Source organism: Condylostylus longicornis, unplaced genomic scaffold, assembly GCF_029603195.1.
Source record: "Condylostylus longicornis isolate FDR11 unplaced genomic scaffold, ASM2960319v2 ptg000083l, whole genome shotgun sequence".
Taxonomy (NCBI): domain Eukaryota; kingdom Metazoa; phylum Arthropoda; class Insecta; order Diptera; family Dolichopodidae; genus Condylostylus; species Condylostylus longicornis.
The window spans coordinates 1,079,605-1,099,509 of NW_026578051.1; the positions used below are offsets into that span (position 1 = coordinate 1,079,605).

Below are 19,905 nucleotides of genomic sequence, written 5' to 3' on the forward strand. Positions count from 1 at the left end.
TGTTCGTTCATTCAATTTGAAATGCACCTTCTTTTCATGTCAATTTAATTTTAAAAGTATTTATAATAATAAAAGTGATCATGATTTTCTTTTATATAATTTCCAAAATAGAAGACGTGCGCTTTAATATGTTGTGCCATTTTATAGAGAATTTTATTTATAGAAAAATTTCTTATTGTTGTAGTTGCATAGTGGTTTTGTTAAACAATTTATTTCATAATTTAATATTAAATCGTGGTGCTTTTCTAAAATTTGTTGCAGTTCTAAGTATACGATATATTTGTAATAATATTGCGAGTTACGGGTAAACAAATTCACCGCATGTTCTTGGTAAAAAGAAATCACTAAATTCTAAGTTTCCGGTGGGAGTATAGGACCTTAACAAACCCTCTGACAATCACACTCTGTTTTGGGCTGGGCTCTTTATTTCTGACGAGTATTTTCCATTTGACTCGGCCTCTTTAAGTGGGGTTTGTCATAACGCGTTACATGATCTACACCCTTCCTTTTTTCTGTGGATTTCAATCTAATACCTGCTCCATTAGCACGTGCTTGAAATTGATGAAGTACTAGTAGTGTATTCCGCTCATTAGATTATTCTATTGTAATTCTGAATGTGTTAGAGTGATCTCTACAGTTTCTGTTATTATGGAATCCGGCCTGTTCTTCTGCTAGTATTTTGTTTATTTTTAGTTCGATTCTACTCATGACAACAGTCAGTGTCATCTTTAAGACCTTATATATCGTGTTGAGAAGAGTGACAAATAAATTGATTTTTGTTAGTTTTAATTTGTTTTGAATTGAATTTATCACGCAGGGAAGTAAACCATGGATGTTCAAATTTGTTTTGTTTATGTGAATTAAGTTTTTTAAATGTATAGAGTTTTGTGAATTAAAAAATTTTGTGTTGTGAAGATTCTTTTGTCCCCTCATATGAAAAATACATACCTGCATGTGCGTACATATCAGTTGGTGTGAAAGTATTATTACTCAGGTATATCCAGCATGCGATCCAACGCCTCGTAACTGACCAGAATATGTTTCGTCGCCTACTCTCGTGACAGAAGTTTTCATCTGTATAATCTATAATAACAGTACATAGAAATTAAATCCGTAATAGTCTGATTTGAAATCGCCAAATACCATATTTCTAGAGATAACTTATTGTTCGTAAAATATAACTAATTTAAGTATTATGTGCTACCCCATTAAAACGAAAGGTTGGTTTATTACAGATAAATTTTGTTTGAAATTTTCATTAAAAAGGTAAAATTACTCACAAAATTTCTGTTAAATTAAATTTATTTTATTAAAATTTCAATATCAGAAAACGAAAATTTAAATCTGCAATTATTTCTAGCCGTAAATTTTTTCCCTAATTTCAAACAGCTAACAAAAGCTTAAATTTTTTTCTGATTTTGCAAAATTCTTCAAACTTAAATTACAATTTTACGTTTGTAAAATATTTTTATTACCTACAACAATTAAAAAGAGTAACCATTAAAAATCAAAAAATCTTATTAAAAAAAAATAATTTTTTTTTTCTTCAATTACGAAAACGTGATGATTTTACAAATTTCTTTCACTTTTTATAAGAAATTTAAACGAAAAATAATAATAAAAAAAATATTCTCATTTTTTGCGATTCATAAACAAAAAATTTGATACTCTCATTTTCAAAGCAAAAGAAAAACAGAGCAAACGAGTAAAAAAGACAAAAAAATAAACAAAGAAAATTTTTCGCACAGCCAAAAAAACAAGAAACAAAGTAACAAGACAGTAAACAAAAGCTCAAATGACCTATAATTTAATAAAATTTTTATGTCAGTGTATGTGTACCTTTACGTTTATGTTATGAAAGTTATGAAAATTATTGTCAAAAATTTTTTTTTAATCAAATCTCATATTGACAGATTCATGTTGTCAGAAAATTTGTCAGTCTTTTGATGCCAAAAAAATTTCTTTTTTGTTTACATATTTTTCTTTTTATTTGATTTTTCGTTCTTATTTTACATATTTTTTTTTCTTTTTGGGGAGTAGTCAATAAAGTGTGATAAAAATACATATTCTGTTCAATGCCATTGCCAAAATATAACAAAAAAAAAATTTGCAATATCAAAAAAAAAATCCGTTATCTTAATTGCGTATATTGTGCGAAAATTCGTTATTGCATAATGTAGATTTTGGAAAGCCATTAAGGACAAAAATACACTAAACAGGTTCTTCAAAATTTTCAGGCAATCTGGGGTTAAAATTTAAATACATTGCAAGCCGCAATAATTTCGATGCTAATATGTTTTTTTATATTTTCTTGTATTTTCATTTGTTTGTACTTAAAAACATTTGTAATCACCAACGGTAGCTCACATTTGTAAATAATGTTGTTTGACTTCATATATTTTGTATAGTTTTTAGTCTGCGATTGCTCCTATTTTGTTATAAGCGGTTTTTATAAAATACTATATTTATTATGAAGCGGTAAGTAGTTTAAGTACTTAATATTTTGGGTCAAATAGTTGAAATAAAATATTTATAGTCAAAGATTGTAATTGCGAATTTTCTACGGCAAATCTCGTAACAACATACATATACTCATAGAAGTGATTTATTTACGATATTGCATTCTATTAACAAATATTATGTTTGTAGTCACAAATTCTAGAATTTTTTATGTGATAAACGGCTGTCATTGCAGGCAAATTGTTTTCATTATATCTTTCCAAATAATTTTTACACTAAAGTAATTATTACAGTAAAGCTGGAATTATTATTTGATTTTTTAAAAAATAAATACTTAGACTGACAAGAAAAAAAAATTTATTAAATTCATTTCTATATTTTTAAAAAATATTTTACCTCCAAAAAAATTTTTAATATACAGAACAATGTCCTCATAATAATATATTAAATAAATTACGTGTATAAATATAAAATTTTTATGATTTTTCAATTATCAATAACATACTCGTATATGTACATTTATACATATAAATATGTAGATCGTTTTTACATACATTTATACCTATAATAATTATTACGTTATTTAATATAACAATGTCCAATCACAATTGTTTACAGTTGTATATCACGATGTTATTTAAGATTTCCGAGATTTTTATATATTCAATTTTTTTTTACGGTTTACGAATAAGATAATGAAAAATACAAAACAACAAAATCTGAATGTTTTTTTATTATTTTTTATAAAAAATATTTCGGATTTTGGAATCGGATCGGAAAGCTTATAATTTTTTATGAGTACATTTACATTTGAATGTTCTGAGATAGATGAGACAGAGGGTGTATAATCATTATTTTATGATGAATGAAGAATATAGTGGAAAATATATATGAAAATAGTGGAAATGAAAAAAAAAGAGTAAACGAAATTAAAAATAGAGAGAGATTATAGTTATTTAATTTTTTGTTTCAGGTTTGTTAAATTTGTACAATATGGTTTATTACTTTTTACTCACCACAAGGCACAAATGCTATTGTAATTTGGAAAGTAAATTATTAACTTTAATCTATTTTTTTTTTTATTATTATTATTTATTGTTTTTAGTTAAATTATATTAACATTTTATTGATTGTTTGTAGGTGTCGTTAGAGTTTAATTACTATAATAAAATCATAAAAATTATTACCGGTGTTTCGTTTTTATTTCAATTCAAGAGTATTGGCAATAGGAACTGAATGGTTTTAGTGAAAAGCCAAAAAAAAATTTAATTGCATATTTGTGGGCGGAATTTTATTGAATGTGGTTTATTTTTTATTTTATCTACGATAATTGTATTGTCTGTTTGCCCAGTTTAACTATTTGTTTTTTTATATTAATTTGAAAATAAAACGTGATTTTTATTTTATTATGTACAATAAATTTATAAACGCATTGAAAACACAAAATCAGGCGTAAAGAAAACTTTATAGTTTTGATTATCTGTCTCTTATGATTTTTGCAAAATTTGAAATTAAAAGTACGTGATTTTGTGATTTTAATTTTTGTACTTGCACCTTGCATAACGCAATTTGTTCATATATATATTTTTATTTCATGTGACTTACATCATATTATATTTTAGAGAAGTGGTAATCTAACTGACAAAAATTAAGAAAGGTGTTGTATCAAAGACCTTATCCCTTGTTTTAAAGAGGCTAAAAATATGAGAATTTTTGGTCCATTGGAATTCAAGTTTAAGTGAAAAGAAGAATAGTTAAAATTGAAATATTCGTTGATATTTTATTTCTTTCGGAAGTCTTCTTTCTATCGGAACTCAGACGTAAACGCAATTGTATCATTTAAATAAAAACCAAATTTTATTTTTTAAAAAGGAATAAAAAATTCCAAATGTATTTATACTTGTATTCGTGAGGACTTTCATATAAGATATTAGAATTCTTTAAAACGTATATGTTGCACTATGTGTAAGATCAAGTGTCTTATTCTTTTGATATTAGTTGAAATATTATGACTTAACATAAATCAATAAGTTGACCCAATTTATGGCATAAATACAGAATATTGTCACTGTCATTAAATATTTGTGCAAGAGCATTTGATATTCATATACACATCCATACCTATAATAATAAAATTTAATTAATAATTTTCATAGTAATCATAATTATTTAATTTAAATTTGAATTTCTGATTATATGCTTACATATGATAATTTTCAAAGAATAAAATGTTTAAGTGTCTTATGTCTTATCAATTTCCCTACTTATGTTATGTACATAACTTATATACATACATGTATTATAAGTATTCATTTTTGTTTTGCTGTGATTACACGAAAACATTAATTTTTTTTTTATTTTTATTAATAAACACAAAAAAATAAAAATAAATTTTATGAACACATCGTCAATATGATCGTCATTATCACGGCTAAAAACAAATTTTTTTTTTTTTTTTTTACTATTAAAACAAAGTGTCGTTGCCTTTTTCCCCCTTTATAATATATCTATATATACGTAAGTAAAGACTTATACATATATGTTAACATGTATAAAATACCTTATAACGTAAGGTCTGATTAAACTATGCATGCAAGTCGTCATCCTAATAGAACTCCAGCGCGCGATTTGTTTATAAATAAACAAAAAATAATAACAATAAGAAATGAAGAATAAAACTCAAAAAACCATAAAATATGGGAAGAGAAAAATGTTTTTTGGTCATTGACCTCCTTTTGGTTTTCATATACGATTTTTCGTATAATTTTTTGCTTTTTCTCATTTTTTTTTTTAGCATTCTCTTTTTATTTTTTTTTGTTATTTTGAATTTAAAAAAAAAACGCGTTGTAACGCATTCGTAAGTGCATCACACACAACACACCAAAATAGAAATAAAAAAAAAAAATATTAAAAACAGAGAGGGCAAGCAGGTGAAGTGAAGTGACTAGTGAGTGTGTACTAGTAGCAATTCGTCTTCGTTTTTATGCTATTCTAAAAATGGTTGATGTTTTTTTTTTGTAATTTTTTCGTTGTTCGTTTGTTTGTTTTTTGTAAAAAAAAAAATCTTGTATATTTTTTACTCACTTTGAGTTTTTTTTTTGATTTTTTTTAAGAGCTTGTAAATTTATAGAGAAAAAAATTTAAAAAAAAAAGACACGCTAATTAAGTGAATGATTGTATCAATTCAAAAGTTTTAGATGATTTTCTAGTGGGGAGGAAAATCAACAATAAAAAAAAAATGAAAATAGAATAGCGGGGAAAAAATTAAATTATATTTTATTTAAGTGTTTTACAACACAATCACTTGTTTTTTTTTTTTTTTTGTAATTCTTAATTCTTTAGATTAATGCATGTAGTATTAATAAAAAACAAAAGAAAAAAAATATGAAATAGAGAATTTTTAAATTTGAATTTGATTACTTTTGAGAGAATTGAATCACTGCTTATAAATTACTAAAAATATAATTTGCAATTATAATTTTTTTTTTTGAATAATTATGGAATTGTTTGGTTGTTTTTTTTTGTTTAAAGTAATTAAGTATATAATTCAATAATTATACATTAATTAAGTAATTTTTGAAATAAAAAATTAAGTTTAACATTAAAATTAATTATTTCACTCGTTTTATGAGTCATTTGTGTAATTGAGTAGTACCGATTCTATTTACGATATTAAAGTAGTTAATTATTTCACTCATTTTTTCGAGTTGTCTTTAAAAAACATTGCTAAATTATACTTACTGCATTCGTTTTATTTGTTAAGGGAGAAGGGAGGAATTCTCCGGGTGGTTGCTTCCTCGCAATAATAGAGCTGCGGGAAGTCGATCTTTACAAGATGCTCGGAAATATTAGAAAGATAGGTCTTGAAGGAGGAAGACAAAACTGATCCATCCCTTCGGTCGCAGTGTGTTTTCACCATGTCTGATCAAATCTAATCTCTTAGTTAAACAGCCATGATTACAATGAACATTGCTTTTAATTTTTGATTTACAACGCAATATAGATGAATACTGAATATGTGCGGGCGATGCGAAACCAAAATATTGAAATGAATTAGTAAGTATTGCAAAATATGGTACGCGACTCCAACAGATAAGAACAGATTTTATAAAAAATTATAGGATAAAAGATTTTTCTAAGATTATCTTCTAAAATCTCAAACATCTAAAAAAAAATTAAAATGAAATACGGAACACTTAAATTATTTTTAAATTATTTTCATGTTCGTAAAAGTGCAAACGTACAGCAATGGCAGCAAAAACCATTCTGAACGACGTGATGTTGGAAAAAAGAAAACCAAGATCTATAAAAAAAAAAATTTACCTATATTACTAGTCCCTCCTTTCGCTTGCTCTTTCTTATCCATTAAATACCAATTTTGTTTTATTGTTCTCATATTTCTCTTCTCTACTACCGGAATATGTGAATATGAATATTCCCAATATCAGAGTAAGTGCATGCGCGCATTGATTAGATGCTTTTCCAAAAAAAAAAAAATGTTCACGTTTTTCACTGGTTTCAATTCAACACGAAAATCGAAAGATAACCAAAAGAAAACGAAAAAACGAAAAAAATCCAAGAATTTTCCAAAATAGATTTGTTTTTTTTTTTTCTCTGTATTATGTGGTAAACAGGATAGCAAGGTATTCAAAGTGTAAAGGGTGCAATGGAAGTTTCCATTCAAATATCTCGTGTATATATGTATGCATATCTACATACAAGATATACAATGAATTTCAAAATTTATTGAGAAAACAACAATAGCACGAATGAAGAAGTTGAATATTGTATAGATTTTCAATTTAAACTGAAACTACTGTGAGTTAAACTACAATACAAATATGAGAACATGATAACGTTAAAATCAGAAAAACACGTAAGAAACACTGATGATATGTAGAAAAAAGTAAAAAAAGAGGGAAAAAGGTATCTACATGGAATATGTACATACATCGTTTCCATGCTAGGGCCAGCTCAGACTTACAATATTGCTCATAAGAAAAAAAAAAATTTTATTTTTGTTTTTTCTTTTGCTCTTTCTTAATGTTATCACATTTTGTTTACCTCTTTCTTTTTTCTCTTTTATTGCAATGTTATTTTAGTCAGGTTCATTCGATTGCAACTTTTTAAATGGAACTTTTTTGTTTATTTTTTGTTAATAAATGACCATCTAATACCATTAATGGTTGGTTGTTTAAAATATGAATGTAAAAATTGTTTTGAAGTTATGCTGCGAGAAGATCAGGTTGGGGGGGGGGGGGGCGAATGAAAAAAAAACTTTAAGAATAGTTTTAGAAATTTTCATATTTTATAGCAAAAATTATTTTGTGTCTTTTTTTTTCTTATTTTCAGTAGTTGTTATTCATGGCTTAGTTGAGAGACCACGGTATTTTATTCAAGAAAATTTGAAAATTAAGAAGGGAAATTAGTAATTACTATATATTATACATTTATATAGCTTTTTGGTTAAAATGACATTAAAGTTATGTAGATTTTATTGAAAATAGAAAATAAAAAGATGTGTGATTAAAGACATGAATGAGTGCCCAGTAGGGTTGCGTAAACAATTAAAATTCCATTAAGTAGTATAACTTCTTATGTGTAAGGAAATGAGTTTTCTTAATATACTGCAAATGGTATTTTGGTGGTTTGAATTTTATGTAAAAGTTGTTACGGTATGGATGGTTTTTTAATTACTTAAGATTTTTATTGCAATGAAATTGTCTTAAATTATAACAGAATTTTGACGCTGATATTCAAGTAGAACAGTTGTTTAGTTGATATGCGTTACTTAATATACCGCATGTTGGATATGGTGGCAGAAAATTAATTTAGGGTTTTATTTAATTCCGGAGCTTTTGTTGAAATTTTTCCTTCTGGAGATGAATACTATTTTCGTAAGTTGGTGTTGCCCATTGCATTCTAAAAATTTGGCACTAATACAGAGCTTATTTGCTACACGAATAACCTTTGTAGTGATTTTGTCGTTGTACCAATTTTGTTTGCTTTACTCTGTATTTCGATATTGTTCATCTACCCCTGCGAAAACAGTTCTTTTTCTCTTATAGATTTGGATCCACAGATTGTCTACAGTTTTGCTCCCATGAAGTCCAAGTTGATTTAAAGCTGCCTCATTGCACTTGTGGAATTGGCAACATCAAAAAGAGTCATGCTAATTTGGGTGCCACAGTTGAAATGCGAACAACGTGGTCTGACTTCGTACAGACGTTGCCGTTCTGTTGGTAGCCCTCTTCTGCCGTTCGGTCTAGGTTTGCATTCTCGCTATCTACACTGCGAACTTTTTTACTGACACTCCCCAGTCAAATGTCAGCTGCATAAGCACGAAAAATCAGACCGGTACAGGCTTTTCAGAACCGCAATTGTTTTGGGTCTGATTTCATAAGTGTTCGGAAACTGCTAACTGATTCTTTAGGGATATCATCAGCTTTATAATTGAAACAGAGATATTAAAGGCAACAGCGTGGAGAGGCTACAATAAGTCGCGAATGGCTGCGGTTACCCGGTGGAGATGTCCTATTGCCTAATTCAGTTCCCTTGAAAATCTACTATAATTAAGATTAAATTCTAAGCACACTAATCTTTTATTTGTTTTTTTTTTTATCTGCTCGGGAGCGTTTTGAAATAATCATCCACTGCCGCAATATGTATTCATATTACCAGGGGTGTGTATCTGACATCTTGTATGCTTACAACCTTTTTCAATATTCCTTAAAGTTTCTCACTTAGTTTATCCGTGATGGTTTCACGTTGAGCTTCCTTTTCCGATAAATCACATTTTAGATTTGTTAGACGACATTTACAGTTTCTTTTATATATTATAAAAATTAACATACATTTATTCCCCCATTACATACAATTATAATATCCTTAAAAATAATATTTCACATACCTACCTATACCTAATACTATAACCTTTATTCATTTTAATAAACTTAAAAATATTTTAACTTTATTCCCATTATTATAAAATTTTATTAAAATAAAAACCATTTAACACTTTAATTATGTGAAAAAATGTTTATGTAATAGAAAATCCCATCATTTATATACTTGTATTCATATGTGTATATCTGTTTATATACGTGTGTATATTCGCTCATGCAAATGCAATTAACACTGTCTGCAATTCTGAAATAAAGCAGAAGAAGAAAAAAATAATCGAAAAGGTGATGGTAATTCTTTATTTCTCTAAAATTCTTTAGTGTTCAATAAATAGAAGAAAAAAAAATTCCCCATGTAACAAAGAAAAAACTTTTTTTTTTTCGTATTTCTCAAGACTTTCAAATCACTTCAATTTCATTCTAACTTCAATACACACTGTAATAGTATTATAATCATGTTATATAATTTACATTTTACACTATACACGACTGAATAACGACTGTCAATGAAATAAAAAAGGGCGATTTTATATTTCATCTTTTAAAAGAAAATTGAAGTAGAAAGTTAGGAGGAAGAAGCTGTAAAAGAATTCTTTAATTTTTTGTATACATTTAAAATCTTTTAACTTTTCCCTATAATAGTTTGTAAGAAAACATTGTTCCCATCCTCATATTTTAATAAGTCCGAATTCTTATATAATAATATGTAACTTAGAACTATGCGAAAAGGAGACAAATTAAAAGGGAAATTTTTGTGGATAAAAATTTTTTTACTGCTTTAAACCTCACTACTTTAATATGAAAAGTGAAGGAAAAGTTTATTTCTTTACAAAAAAAAGTTTATTAAGAAATCTTTTGTCATCTTCTTGTTTTTTAAGGATTTTTCAAGAAAAATCTATTGAACATTTATAAAAATTATATTTGTATGTCAAATGTGTACAAGAAATGGACGTTTACTATGTGAAGGAAATTATGTGTGGGGAGAAATTGGAAAGAAGTGAAAAGAAAAAGTTTTTTTGTTGTCTAGGGCGTGATACAATGATAAAATTTATTTTAAGATTTTTATACAAAACTTTTATATAACAAGAATATGATTTGAAACAACAATAATAATAATAATAGCATAACAGTAATCGAGTAGTCATATATATACATACATATGCATAACAGTAAAAATGAAAAATATTTTTCAATATTAAAACGTGTGGTAGCAATAAGAAACCAATTTGTCTATACGAGTGTCAACAATTAATTTTCAGTAAAAGAGAAAAAAAAAAAAATTATGAAATTTTTAAATAGAATTATGTGTATAAGTTAAAGAGAGACTCGAATTTTTAGTAATGTAATGGAACGAAAAGTAAGCAGAAATTATTAAGGTAGTAAAAAGTACAGAATAGGGAGCAGAGAGTAGAGCAAAAAGGGAATATTCTTTTGTTTTCTAATTGAAATTTGTTATATCGAAAAAATATAAAGCAATAAATTGCTTAGAGTAAACAGTAATATGTAGAAAGAGATTGGAAAAAGAGTGCTAACTAAATAGTGGAATATAAAGTTGTATCCCAAATTTAATCAATAACCACACACGAAGAAGGCTGCTATTAATAGTTTACGGCTCGTATGATACTTAAAATTGTTAGTACGGGAAAATTATAAAAGGAATCATAATTCTTTCTTAAAATTTTTAATATATACACATACTGAAAATAATTATGGCAATAAATAAAAAATATCATAACATTATATCGTATTTAATCGTGTGGAATAACGAATGTATTAATGTAGTTTAAGTGTTGCCATTGATAAACATTCTTTTATTCTACAATTTAGAATGGAAGCAATAAAAAATATTGGGATGATTTTCATTATAGTTTACATTAGCACTTTACTTAGGTCTTTGACAAATTGCAGCATTGGAGCCACCCCAAAATTCAAGACCTCTGCTGAAGCAACAAAACTCCCTTTCCCTCCCGAAGATTCTCAGACGCAAGCGAACAGCATCTGGCATTCGCACAACAGGTGTTGCATTCGTCGAGCCGTTTTGCGAGCAAAGACGGAAAATCTCGCTTTCATTGTCTTTAGATAAACCATGTCGAATGAGCTAGCCAATAACCTCAGGTCTAAACGAAGCAGCCTGTCCAGATCCCGCCCGCTCCTCTTCATATTCAGTTACTTAAAATTTTAAAAATCTAAAGTTTTATGGATAGTAATTAAATTTTTAGTTATTGTAGAGTATTAAAATATAATTAAAATTTTAAACAACGGCAACACTAATTTTTATTATATACCCAAATTGTATTTTTCCTACATATTTATTGAATATTTTTATAAATTTATTAATAAAATTTCTATATTTCTTTTGTCTAGAATCAAATAGTTATAAAGTTATGACTTTATTTAATTAATTTTTTTTTGACTCCATAATTGCTACTATTAAAAAGAGGATGTCATTGTTTAACATGAGGGGGGGAAATTATTATAACAAAAAAAAAAACAAAACAGAACTGAAAAAGAGTAATAGAAATAAAGGTTAGAAAATTATTAAGTATACCTTAATAGAAATTTTGAGTAATTTCTTGGTCGTATAAAGGTTTCTAAGGAAAAACAAAAATAAAGAGAAAATAAAAAATACGAGGAAAATGCCAAATACGTGCTTAAATTTTAAAGTAATAAAAATTTTGATTTTAATGAAATTTAAAACAACAATTTTATTAAGGTTTTTTGTGTAAAAAAATATTTAATTTAAAATTATTCTTTAAAAGATATTGTAGTTGGTAACAAAATTTCGGACCTCTTGGGAATCACACGTCTTGAAAAGTTTGAATATTAAGGTTGTTGCCTCTTTAATTGCTATTTTATAATTTATTTACATAAAGTTTAATTATTTTTAAATTTAAAAATAGAAAAATTATGTAAAAGCTTTAAAATTCTCTATGAATTCTAGTATAAGATTCGCTAATTAAAATTGAATTGCTCCTGTAATTTTTGACGTTTTTCAATTGACAATTCTTGACTGTCAAAAATTACATGCAATCAAATAGAATGCATTAATGAGCTATTAGAAATTGGCGAGAGTTCAATAAGAAATTGTAGAATAACTAAAGTTGAGTTGATTGAAAAAACCCGCTTGTTTTCTCTCTTGAATTATGGATTTTTTTATGCAATTGTGAGCGAATTTCCTTTTGAATTTACTAATAAAATGAAAAGAGAATAATATCTTGGATCAGAAGAAAGTCAAAATTTAAGGGTTCATAATTATTGTTATTAAGGATTGATTTTCAAATATTTTGTATGCATAAGAAGTGTAGGCTATTTAATTATTTCTTGAAATCAAAAGTAATTCATAAGTTACTCATGTGGAATTTCCTTTTTCAAGTATATGTACTTCTATATTTGATTTCAATTAAAGGAAATTTATATACAATAAAATCAATTGAAAATATAAGTTTTTAAAACTTTCTTTGATGTTTTATCGCGTGAATCGTTTCTCTATACCGCAATCATCATTGTAATTCTCTATACTCTGTGTATAACAAATACCAATAAGGTCGTCTTTGATTCTTAATATTTTTAATGAAAATCAATCAATAGAGTATATGCATTGATATGTGCTTTGTACCTTTGCTTGTATTTCCTTTTTTTTTTTATTAATTTAAGACAAACCGAGTAATGCATATATATATATATATAGAGTACAGTTAATATTTACAAAATTTGATTTACTATTAAATTTCTTATCTACGTTGATTATATATACACTGATATATACACAATATATCCTTATAATAAATAAGTATTAAAAATTGTATACACATCAATTGTATTAGTGGAAAATGTAATGATAAACTTTCAAAATTTGTACATGTAGAAACCATAGAAAAAAATAAACAAATTTTTCCTTTTCCTTTCTTTTTTTTCTAACATGTCAAATTCAATTTTAATCTAGATCTTATTTTAGACATAAACTAGTTTTGTACATTATTTTCTAATTTAATATGAGTATTTCTAATACCTATACCCTATCTACTTACTTTATATTTGAAATAAAAAAAAAATTGAAATTTTGTTTACTTTCTCGGCATTTATTATAAAAGAATTGACAGACCCTTACACAATTAATTTACTTTGTACCCAAATAAATATGATTTGCTTTTGAACAAACAATATGGTTTCAAAACAAAGGCATGCACAGAAGTTGCGATAATAGACATGATTTAGCCATCAATCTTTATAAAGTTCTTAATAATAATCAAAAACTTCTCAATATTCTACTTAACTGTCTCACGAGCGACAGATATAGAGCGATACTGTTATATAGAGCGATGAGAAATAACAAAATTCAAGATTTTCTCTTTTGATTTGTTCTAGTTTTTATGAGTTCAAAATTCACAAAATTTAATAGCAGTAGTTTTCCGGTTCGGAATTTGAATAGTACATTTTTATTGACGACGCTCGGCAAATTAATATAGAATAATTTAATTTACTCTATATTTATGAGTAGAATTTAAAAGTAACTCATTCTCTCTCAGTAATTTTAAAAGTTAAAATGTTCCCTTTTAATTTACCCTAATAAAAACTGAATTGATCGAGAAAGTTACGCTAAAAGCAGACTTTTCCTTTTTTTTTTAAGGACTTTTCTGTTGCTATAAAAAGTATTGAATTTTTAAAGAGATAAAGATATTGTTAAACCGTCTGTTTTATTATTCTTCTTCTTATTATTGTGATTCAGTGTTTTTTTTTTTATTATTGTTTGTTTCTTGCATGATGAACTTAAAAAGGGAATGCATGCACGTTCCTAAAATTCGACATTCGTAAAAGGGAAACAATAGTGTAAGCTAGTAGTAGTATAGGTTTTTTTTGTTTTGGGTTCTTTTTTTTCAGTAATGAAATTTGATATTTGCCCCCACAAAAAAAAAATAAGAAGTAGCAAATGCAAGAATATTAAAAAGAGAGCAGGAATAGGAACTTTTTTGTTCTTTCATAGTAATTTTTTTTGTAAAATAGTTTGGTTTTTTGAGGTTCGATTTCAATTTTCAATAGTAAAAATACAATATAACAAAAGAAAGTGTGTTCCGTTTATATGACGAAAATTAAAAGGAAAAGTTATAAAGTCGAAAGGGTTCTAAAATCATAAACCCAGAGAATTTTTAAAGAAACAACAAGATTTCTTTCACTTGACTTGAGTAGTAATGTAGCGCGACAGAGTCATTATGAAAATACGAGTACTTATTGCTGAAAAATCAAAATGTTTGTTTTACCTTCATAACATATGAATTTCGGCAGATATGGTGAAAAAATTTTACTGTGACTACTCCAAATTAGCATCAAGGTGTTAGAATTGCCAAGTGAAATTTTTGTTGCATAATCCACAGCAGCTGAAATGAAAGCAATCAAACCTGCCATTCTTTATGCCTTAAGGCAGTTATGCCTTATCATGACTAAATCATTTAGAACCACTTCTTGTCTTCAATAGCTATCCTTTAGATATCACCCTGTTGCTCACATATATGACCAAATATTTTAACATTAATATCAAAAAATGTCATCTAACGACTGATACTGAGATAATAACAATAATGAAATGAAGCAAGACAAAGAAATTATTGAAAAGAAATATAAAACAAAATAAAATTAGAAAAGAAGAAGAATGAAAAAAAAATATTGGAAAAGGAAAATATTCATCGTCGTCAAGCGTTGTCATCAGCGGTCATATTTTTTGACCGAACCTTATCAAAATAATTGGACTCCTTTATTTAATTTTTCTTCCTACTTTTTTTTTTCCCCCTTCTGTATCTTATTTTGTAGTGTTTCTATCAATTGAAATTGCATTTTTGGATGGATTGAAAGAAAATTTTTATATTCTTCTCGTATTATTTCTCCCTTATTGAATTTTTTAGTGTATTTTGTAATTTTTAACAATATTGTAACATTGTATTTTTTGTTGTTTTTCGTTTTCTTATACTTTTTATTATAATTAAATGTTGGTCTATCTAGTTACCAACATTTATATTATGTACACTGTTGTTGCAATCAAAAGTCTATTTTAGATATCAGTTTATATGAAGAAGATGAACTTTTATGATTACTATTATCCTTGAAAATCTTTCGATTTCACTTTGAAATATAATCTGAAGAAAACGGAATTTTTTTTTTATTACAAGGATAAATTGAGAATTCGTTAAAGATTTACTGTGCTTATCGGATTGATTACACTGCAGAAGCAAAAAAGTTAAACTAAATGAGGGTTAGAAAATAATTTCTAAATATTTAATGTACAAAAATGCTTATATTCCTGTCAGACTAAGTACTTTTGTATTTAACTGCTTGACTAAAAGATTTTGACGTGATTACGGGGATCCAGGAACATTATCTAATTGTTGAATATGCCAGGAAAGTCGATTCCGTACCTCTTCGACGAAGGGATATCGATGCTATAGAAGAAATTCTAACAAAACGTTGTCTGATTGGTTAATATGACAGAAGGATTAGTTACAATGCAAACGATTTTTGTAGGGGTAGTTGTTACTACCCTACAGTAATATTGGTTACAGTAATGACGAAAGGTAAGAGAAACTGATGATGCCTCTCCTATATTGATGTTGGCGCTTCTATATTGATGTCGGAGCTCCATAGGAATAGATTTATTGGGTTTTCCTTTTTCTACCGAACTACGGACGTAGCGAATTTAAACTATAAGGATTTTGACAGGTTTCAGAGGGAATTCGGCTTCGTCCGAATAACGGGGTGATCGATTGGGGGAGAGTAAGGCCTGAATTCTTAATTTTACCTGAATTATTAACGTAATTAACACAATAAATTTTTTAAAAAAATTTTGAAAATTTTCGCAGAATGTTTTGTTTTACAATTTCGTTGTCGTATAGACTTAAAGCTATTGGCAATTATCTCATTTAACAATTTATTACAGTTCTATTTAAAATTAGAAGTATATTTTTTAGCATTCTTAATTTACTCAACTAATTGTCATACAATTAATTCAAATGTTAGTTACCATCGTCCCTGCTTGCAATTGATAAGGTGCTGTATTTAAAATTTAACAAAATTTGTTGAATAACATTCATTTTTATATGAGAATGTGGAATTTATTCCCATATGGAAATGCCAACATCCATTCTCGAATTTATTTATTAAAATTATTTTGTATTTGACATAAAATTTGTATAGAATTTTCAAGGCTGGAATTTTTTCTAATTTAACCTTTTCCAAAACAAAAAAATTTCCTTATACTTTCATTTTGAATTTTATTTTATTTTTTTTTGTCCCTTCTAATGTAAGAGAGCAGACAGAATAAGACTATTATCTATGTTCTGTATTTGGGAATCCTGATGGACAATTTCTTTTATTTGTTTATTTTAATTTTTTTTTTTTTTTTGGTAGATTCCTCATATTTTTTTTTTGTTTTTTTAACTATTTGTCTTGTCTATGTTTTCCCAGTTTGTATTTTTTTTTAAAAGTAAAATATCCTTAAAAAAAAATTTCCTGTTTTTTCTTTTCAATTCTCAGATGGGAACTGTGTTTTTTTTCCATTTTATATATTTTTACTACAAGATATGCTCAGAATGCATTAAAGCGTGTAGTATTTATTATTTTCTATGTACAAGTTAATTTCTTTTCCTTTTTGAAAGACGGGTTCGAAAAAAAAAAGTGTATGACATTGCAAAATTCATGGATATAAAAAAAAATTTTTTTTTTATTATTGCGTTTTGTACTTTTTTAGTTGTATATGTATGAAATTTTCTATTAGTTAGATTACAACGCTTTTTCTGTGGCCATACCAAAGAAAAAATCTTTAAATTGAGTTCTTAAAGGATTTTCGATGAATTTTGATAAAAAAAAGTAAATGTTCTTTTACTAGCTAGCTGACACTTTAATAAAACATATTGTGAACAGTTTTATTATATTTGGTTTTAGTACTTTAAGAAATATGTAGTGAAAGAGAATATTGTTAAGAGAGGAAAATTATATGTTAGTTCCCCTTTTTTGGATGATTGTTTTTAAAATAAAAAAAAAGAGAAGGAAAAAGGAAAATGAAAAATAAGAGAAAAAGATGAATGATGTGCCAAATATATTTATTGAACAAATCAAATTTATAGACAGATATTAAATAAAAAGGAAGAAGAGAACGGGAGAGAGGGAGAGCGAATTTGATGCGAATGAATATACGTTGTGGAGGGGGGGGGGGGGGTTAGATAAGGTACTATGAGAGTACAATTCTTGTATATTTGAGTAGAAATTGTTTGTCTCTACTCTCATTTATCGAATTATGTACGATTTTCGTGTTTTTTTTTTTTTTTAGAATAAATCGAATAATAATGGAGAAATAATAAAATTAATGACTTTTATTAAAAGATAAATAAATTTCATAATAATAATAATAACAATATTGGTAGTTGTAAAAAAATAATAATAAAAATAAAAATATTATTTTTTTATTACATACTTAATGACTGCGGAACTTTATGTATATGTATATGGGAAGTGACATGTGTAATGTATTCGTGCGTGCTTACATGTTTTTTCCATATTTTTTTTTTCTAATTGAAAATAAATAAAGAAAAAAAAATCATAATGTTCTAAGAATTTTGTTATTTTTTTTTTGTATTGGTTATTCAATCATTTTAACACTTGATTGCGTTTAAAGTAATCATTACTACAATTTAGTAGAGTGACTTAAATTGGATTTTTATGAAAATTATTTTCAAGTTAATTATCTTTTTTCGGGAGGCACTTAAATAGTAATTAGAAAGTTTACTTTAGAATAAATAATGAGAATAATTTGTTTTAATATTTTGTATAAAATAATTGACATTCATAATGCGGAACAAAAATTTGAAATTGTGCATTCTAAAGTGTTGAACGGGATTTGACATATAGTTATGCCACTTTTACGTTACTTAAACTTTATATGACTGTTTTATGTGATTATAGAATAATTTTTGCATTAAATTCATTTAAAAAGAGTAAATCACCTCTCATTATTGTATTCAACCCGTATACGGTTAAGAAAGCGTGCTATTGTTAATGAGTTAAAGAGTAAATTGTTATAGTATGTCAAATCTTAATTTTGTTAAATATACGAAGGTCTATTAAATTATGAGTATTAAAAAAGGCGAATTCATTAGTCCGTCTTGGATGCAGCAAAAGAATGGGCGCGCCAATATTTTTTATATAAAAATTTGAGCTTTTCCCTCATTTTATATAATATTTTCTGCGCAACTATTTTTCTTTCTCTAAAAAAGTTCAATAAACTTCAACTTTAGTACTTATATAGATTTTCAAAAATCTCATTTTATATTTCAAAAAAAGGACGTAAAATTTCATTTAAAATTTTGAAATAATATCGAAAACGAAAATAAGTCAAGCAGTTGCAGAGGAGGCGATGATCCTTTATGAGAGAAATGACAACGTCTTTAAAAATTGATCGTCCTAATGCGATGTACAAAAGAATTTTCCTTAAATATCAAAAATTTCTGAAATTTTTCATTTTAAAATTATTATCTGCTTCAGAGGAGAGAAATGCTCGTCTGTTACTCATTATCTTCTCTTTTCCTTACTCTTTTCCTGTTGTACGTATTGATGTGAAAGGTACATGTATTCGCCTTCAAATTTTTGATTTCTTTTAGCTTTTTTTTTTTAATTTTATTTTAATATTTTTTAAATTAAATAACAAGGAAACTAATTAAATTTTTTCTCGTTCTATTTTCAGGTAAGCATTAAAGTTATCATTATTATTGAATTTAATCCTGAAACAGCTACTTTAGTAAGTTAGAGTTGTAAGTATCATGATTTTATTGAAAATTTATTGCCAATTGGTTTTTGGAATTTTTAATTTTTTCTTGAAATAAGTAGTTTCTTTACAAAAAATTAAGATTTTCATAATTATTATTTATAATTAAAATATAGGTAGAAGCTTATAGTTCAAATTTAAGAATATGTATAAGTTAAATAGTTTTCGGCTAGGTGACCATCTTCATTGGTTTTCAAATACTTCAAGTTAAAACTGAAGGGGAGCAATTTGCGAGAGACAAACCGTATTATCTTGGGTAGGTGGATATAAAATATCCAAGAGAAAATTTTTTATCTCAACAAGTCAATTTAGAAATTCTATCTAGTTTTTTAAGTCGTTGGGCACAATTAATAATTGTTAAAATTAAAACTGGGTATTTAATATCTAAAGAATTGAAAATTTATTAATTCTTTATAAACTTACTCTCAGTTCTGAAATATAATTCAGCTTAATAAAATTGAATTCAGTTCAGATATGAATTTTGAGAATTCAGTTTGATAAGCTGCTGAATCAGGTTTAATAATCGTAAAACTACTTGTTGTAACTTAATGTGATGTAATGTATATGAAATTCTGAAATTATATGTATAAAATAAAGCTATTCTAAATTAAAATTATTATTTTTTTTTATAATTCCCACTCAAATATTTGTTTATTTTTCAAACATTTATAGTTGAATCTCAAGAAATCAAAGCCTTTTTATGAGGTTTTTTATGTATTCATTATTGAAAATTGATTTGAA

At 26.4% G+C, this 19,905-nt stretch overlaps 1 protein-coding gene across 1 annotated transcript in view; it reads left to right on the plus strand.

Annotated features, from left to right (window-relative positions):
- Positions 1-19,312, plus strand: part of LOC129613393 (probable serine/threonine-protein kinase DDB_G0282963) — a 91,581-nt gene extending 72,269 nt beyond the window's left edge. Inside the window, exon 3 of the mRNA XM_055527432.1 lies at positions 19,084-19,312. Within this exon, the coding sequence (XP_055383407.1) occupies positions 19,084-19,087 (4 nt within the window). The 3' untranslated portion in view covers positions 19,088-19,312. The remainder of the gene's footprint in view (positions 1-19,083) is intronic.
- Positions 19,313-19,905: the final 593 nt, after the last annotated feature.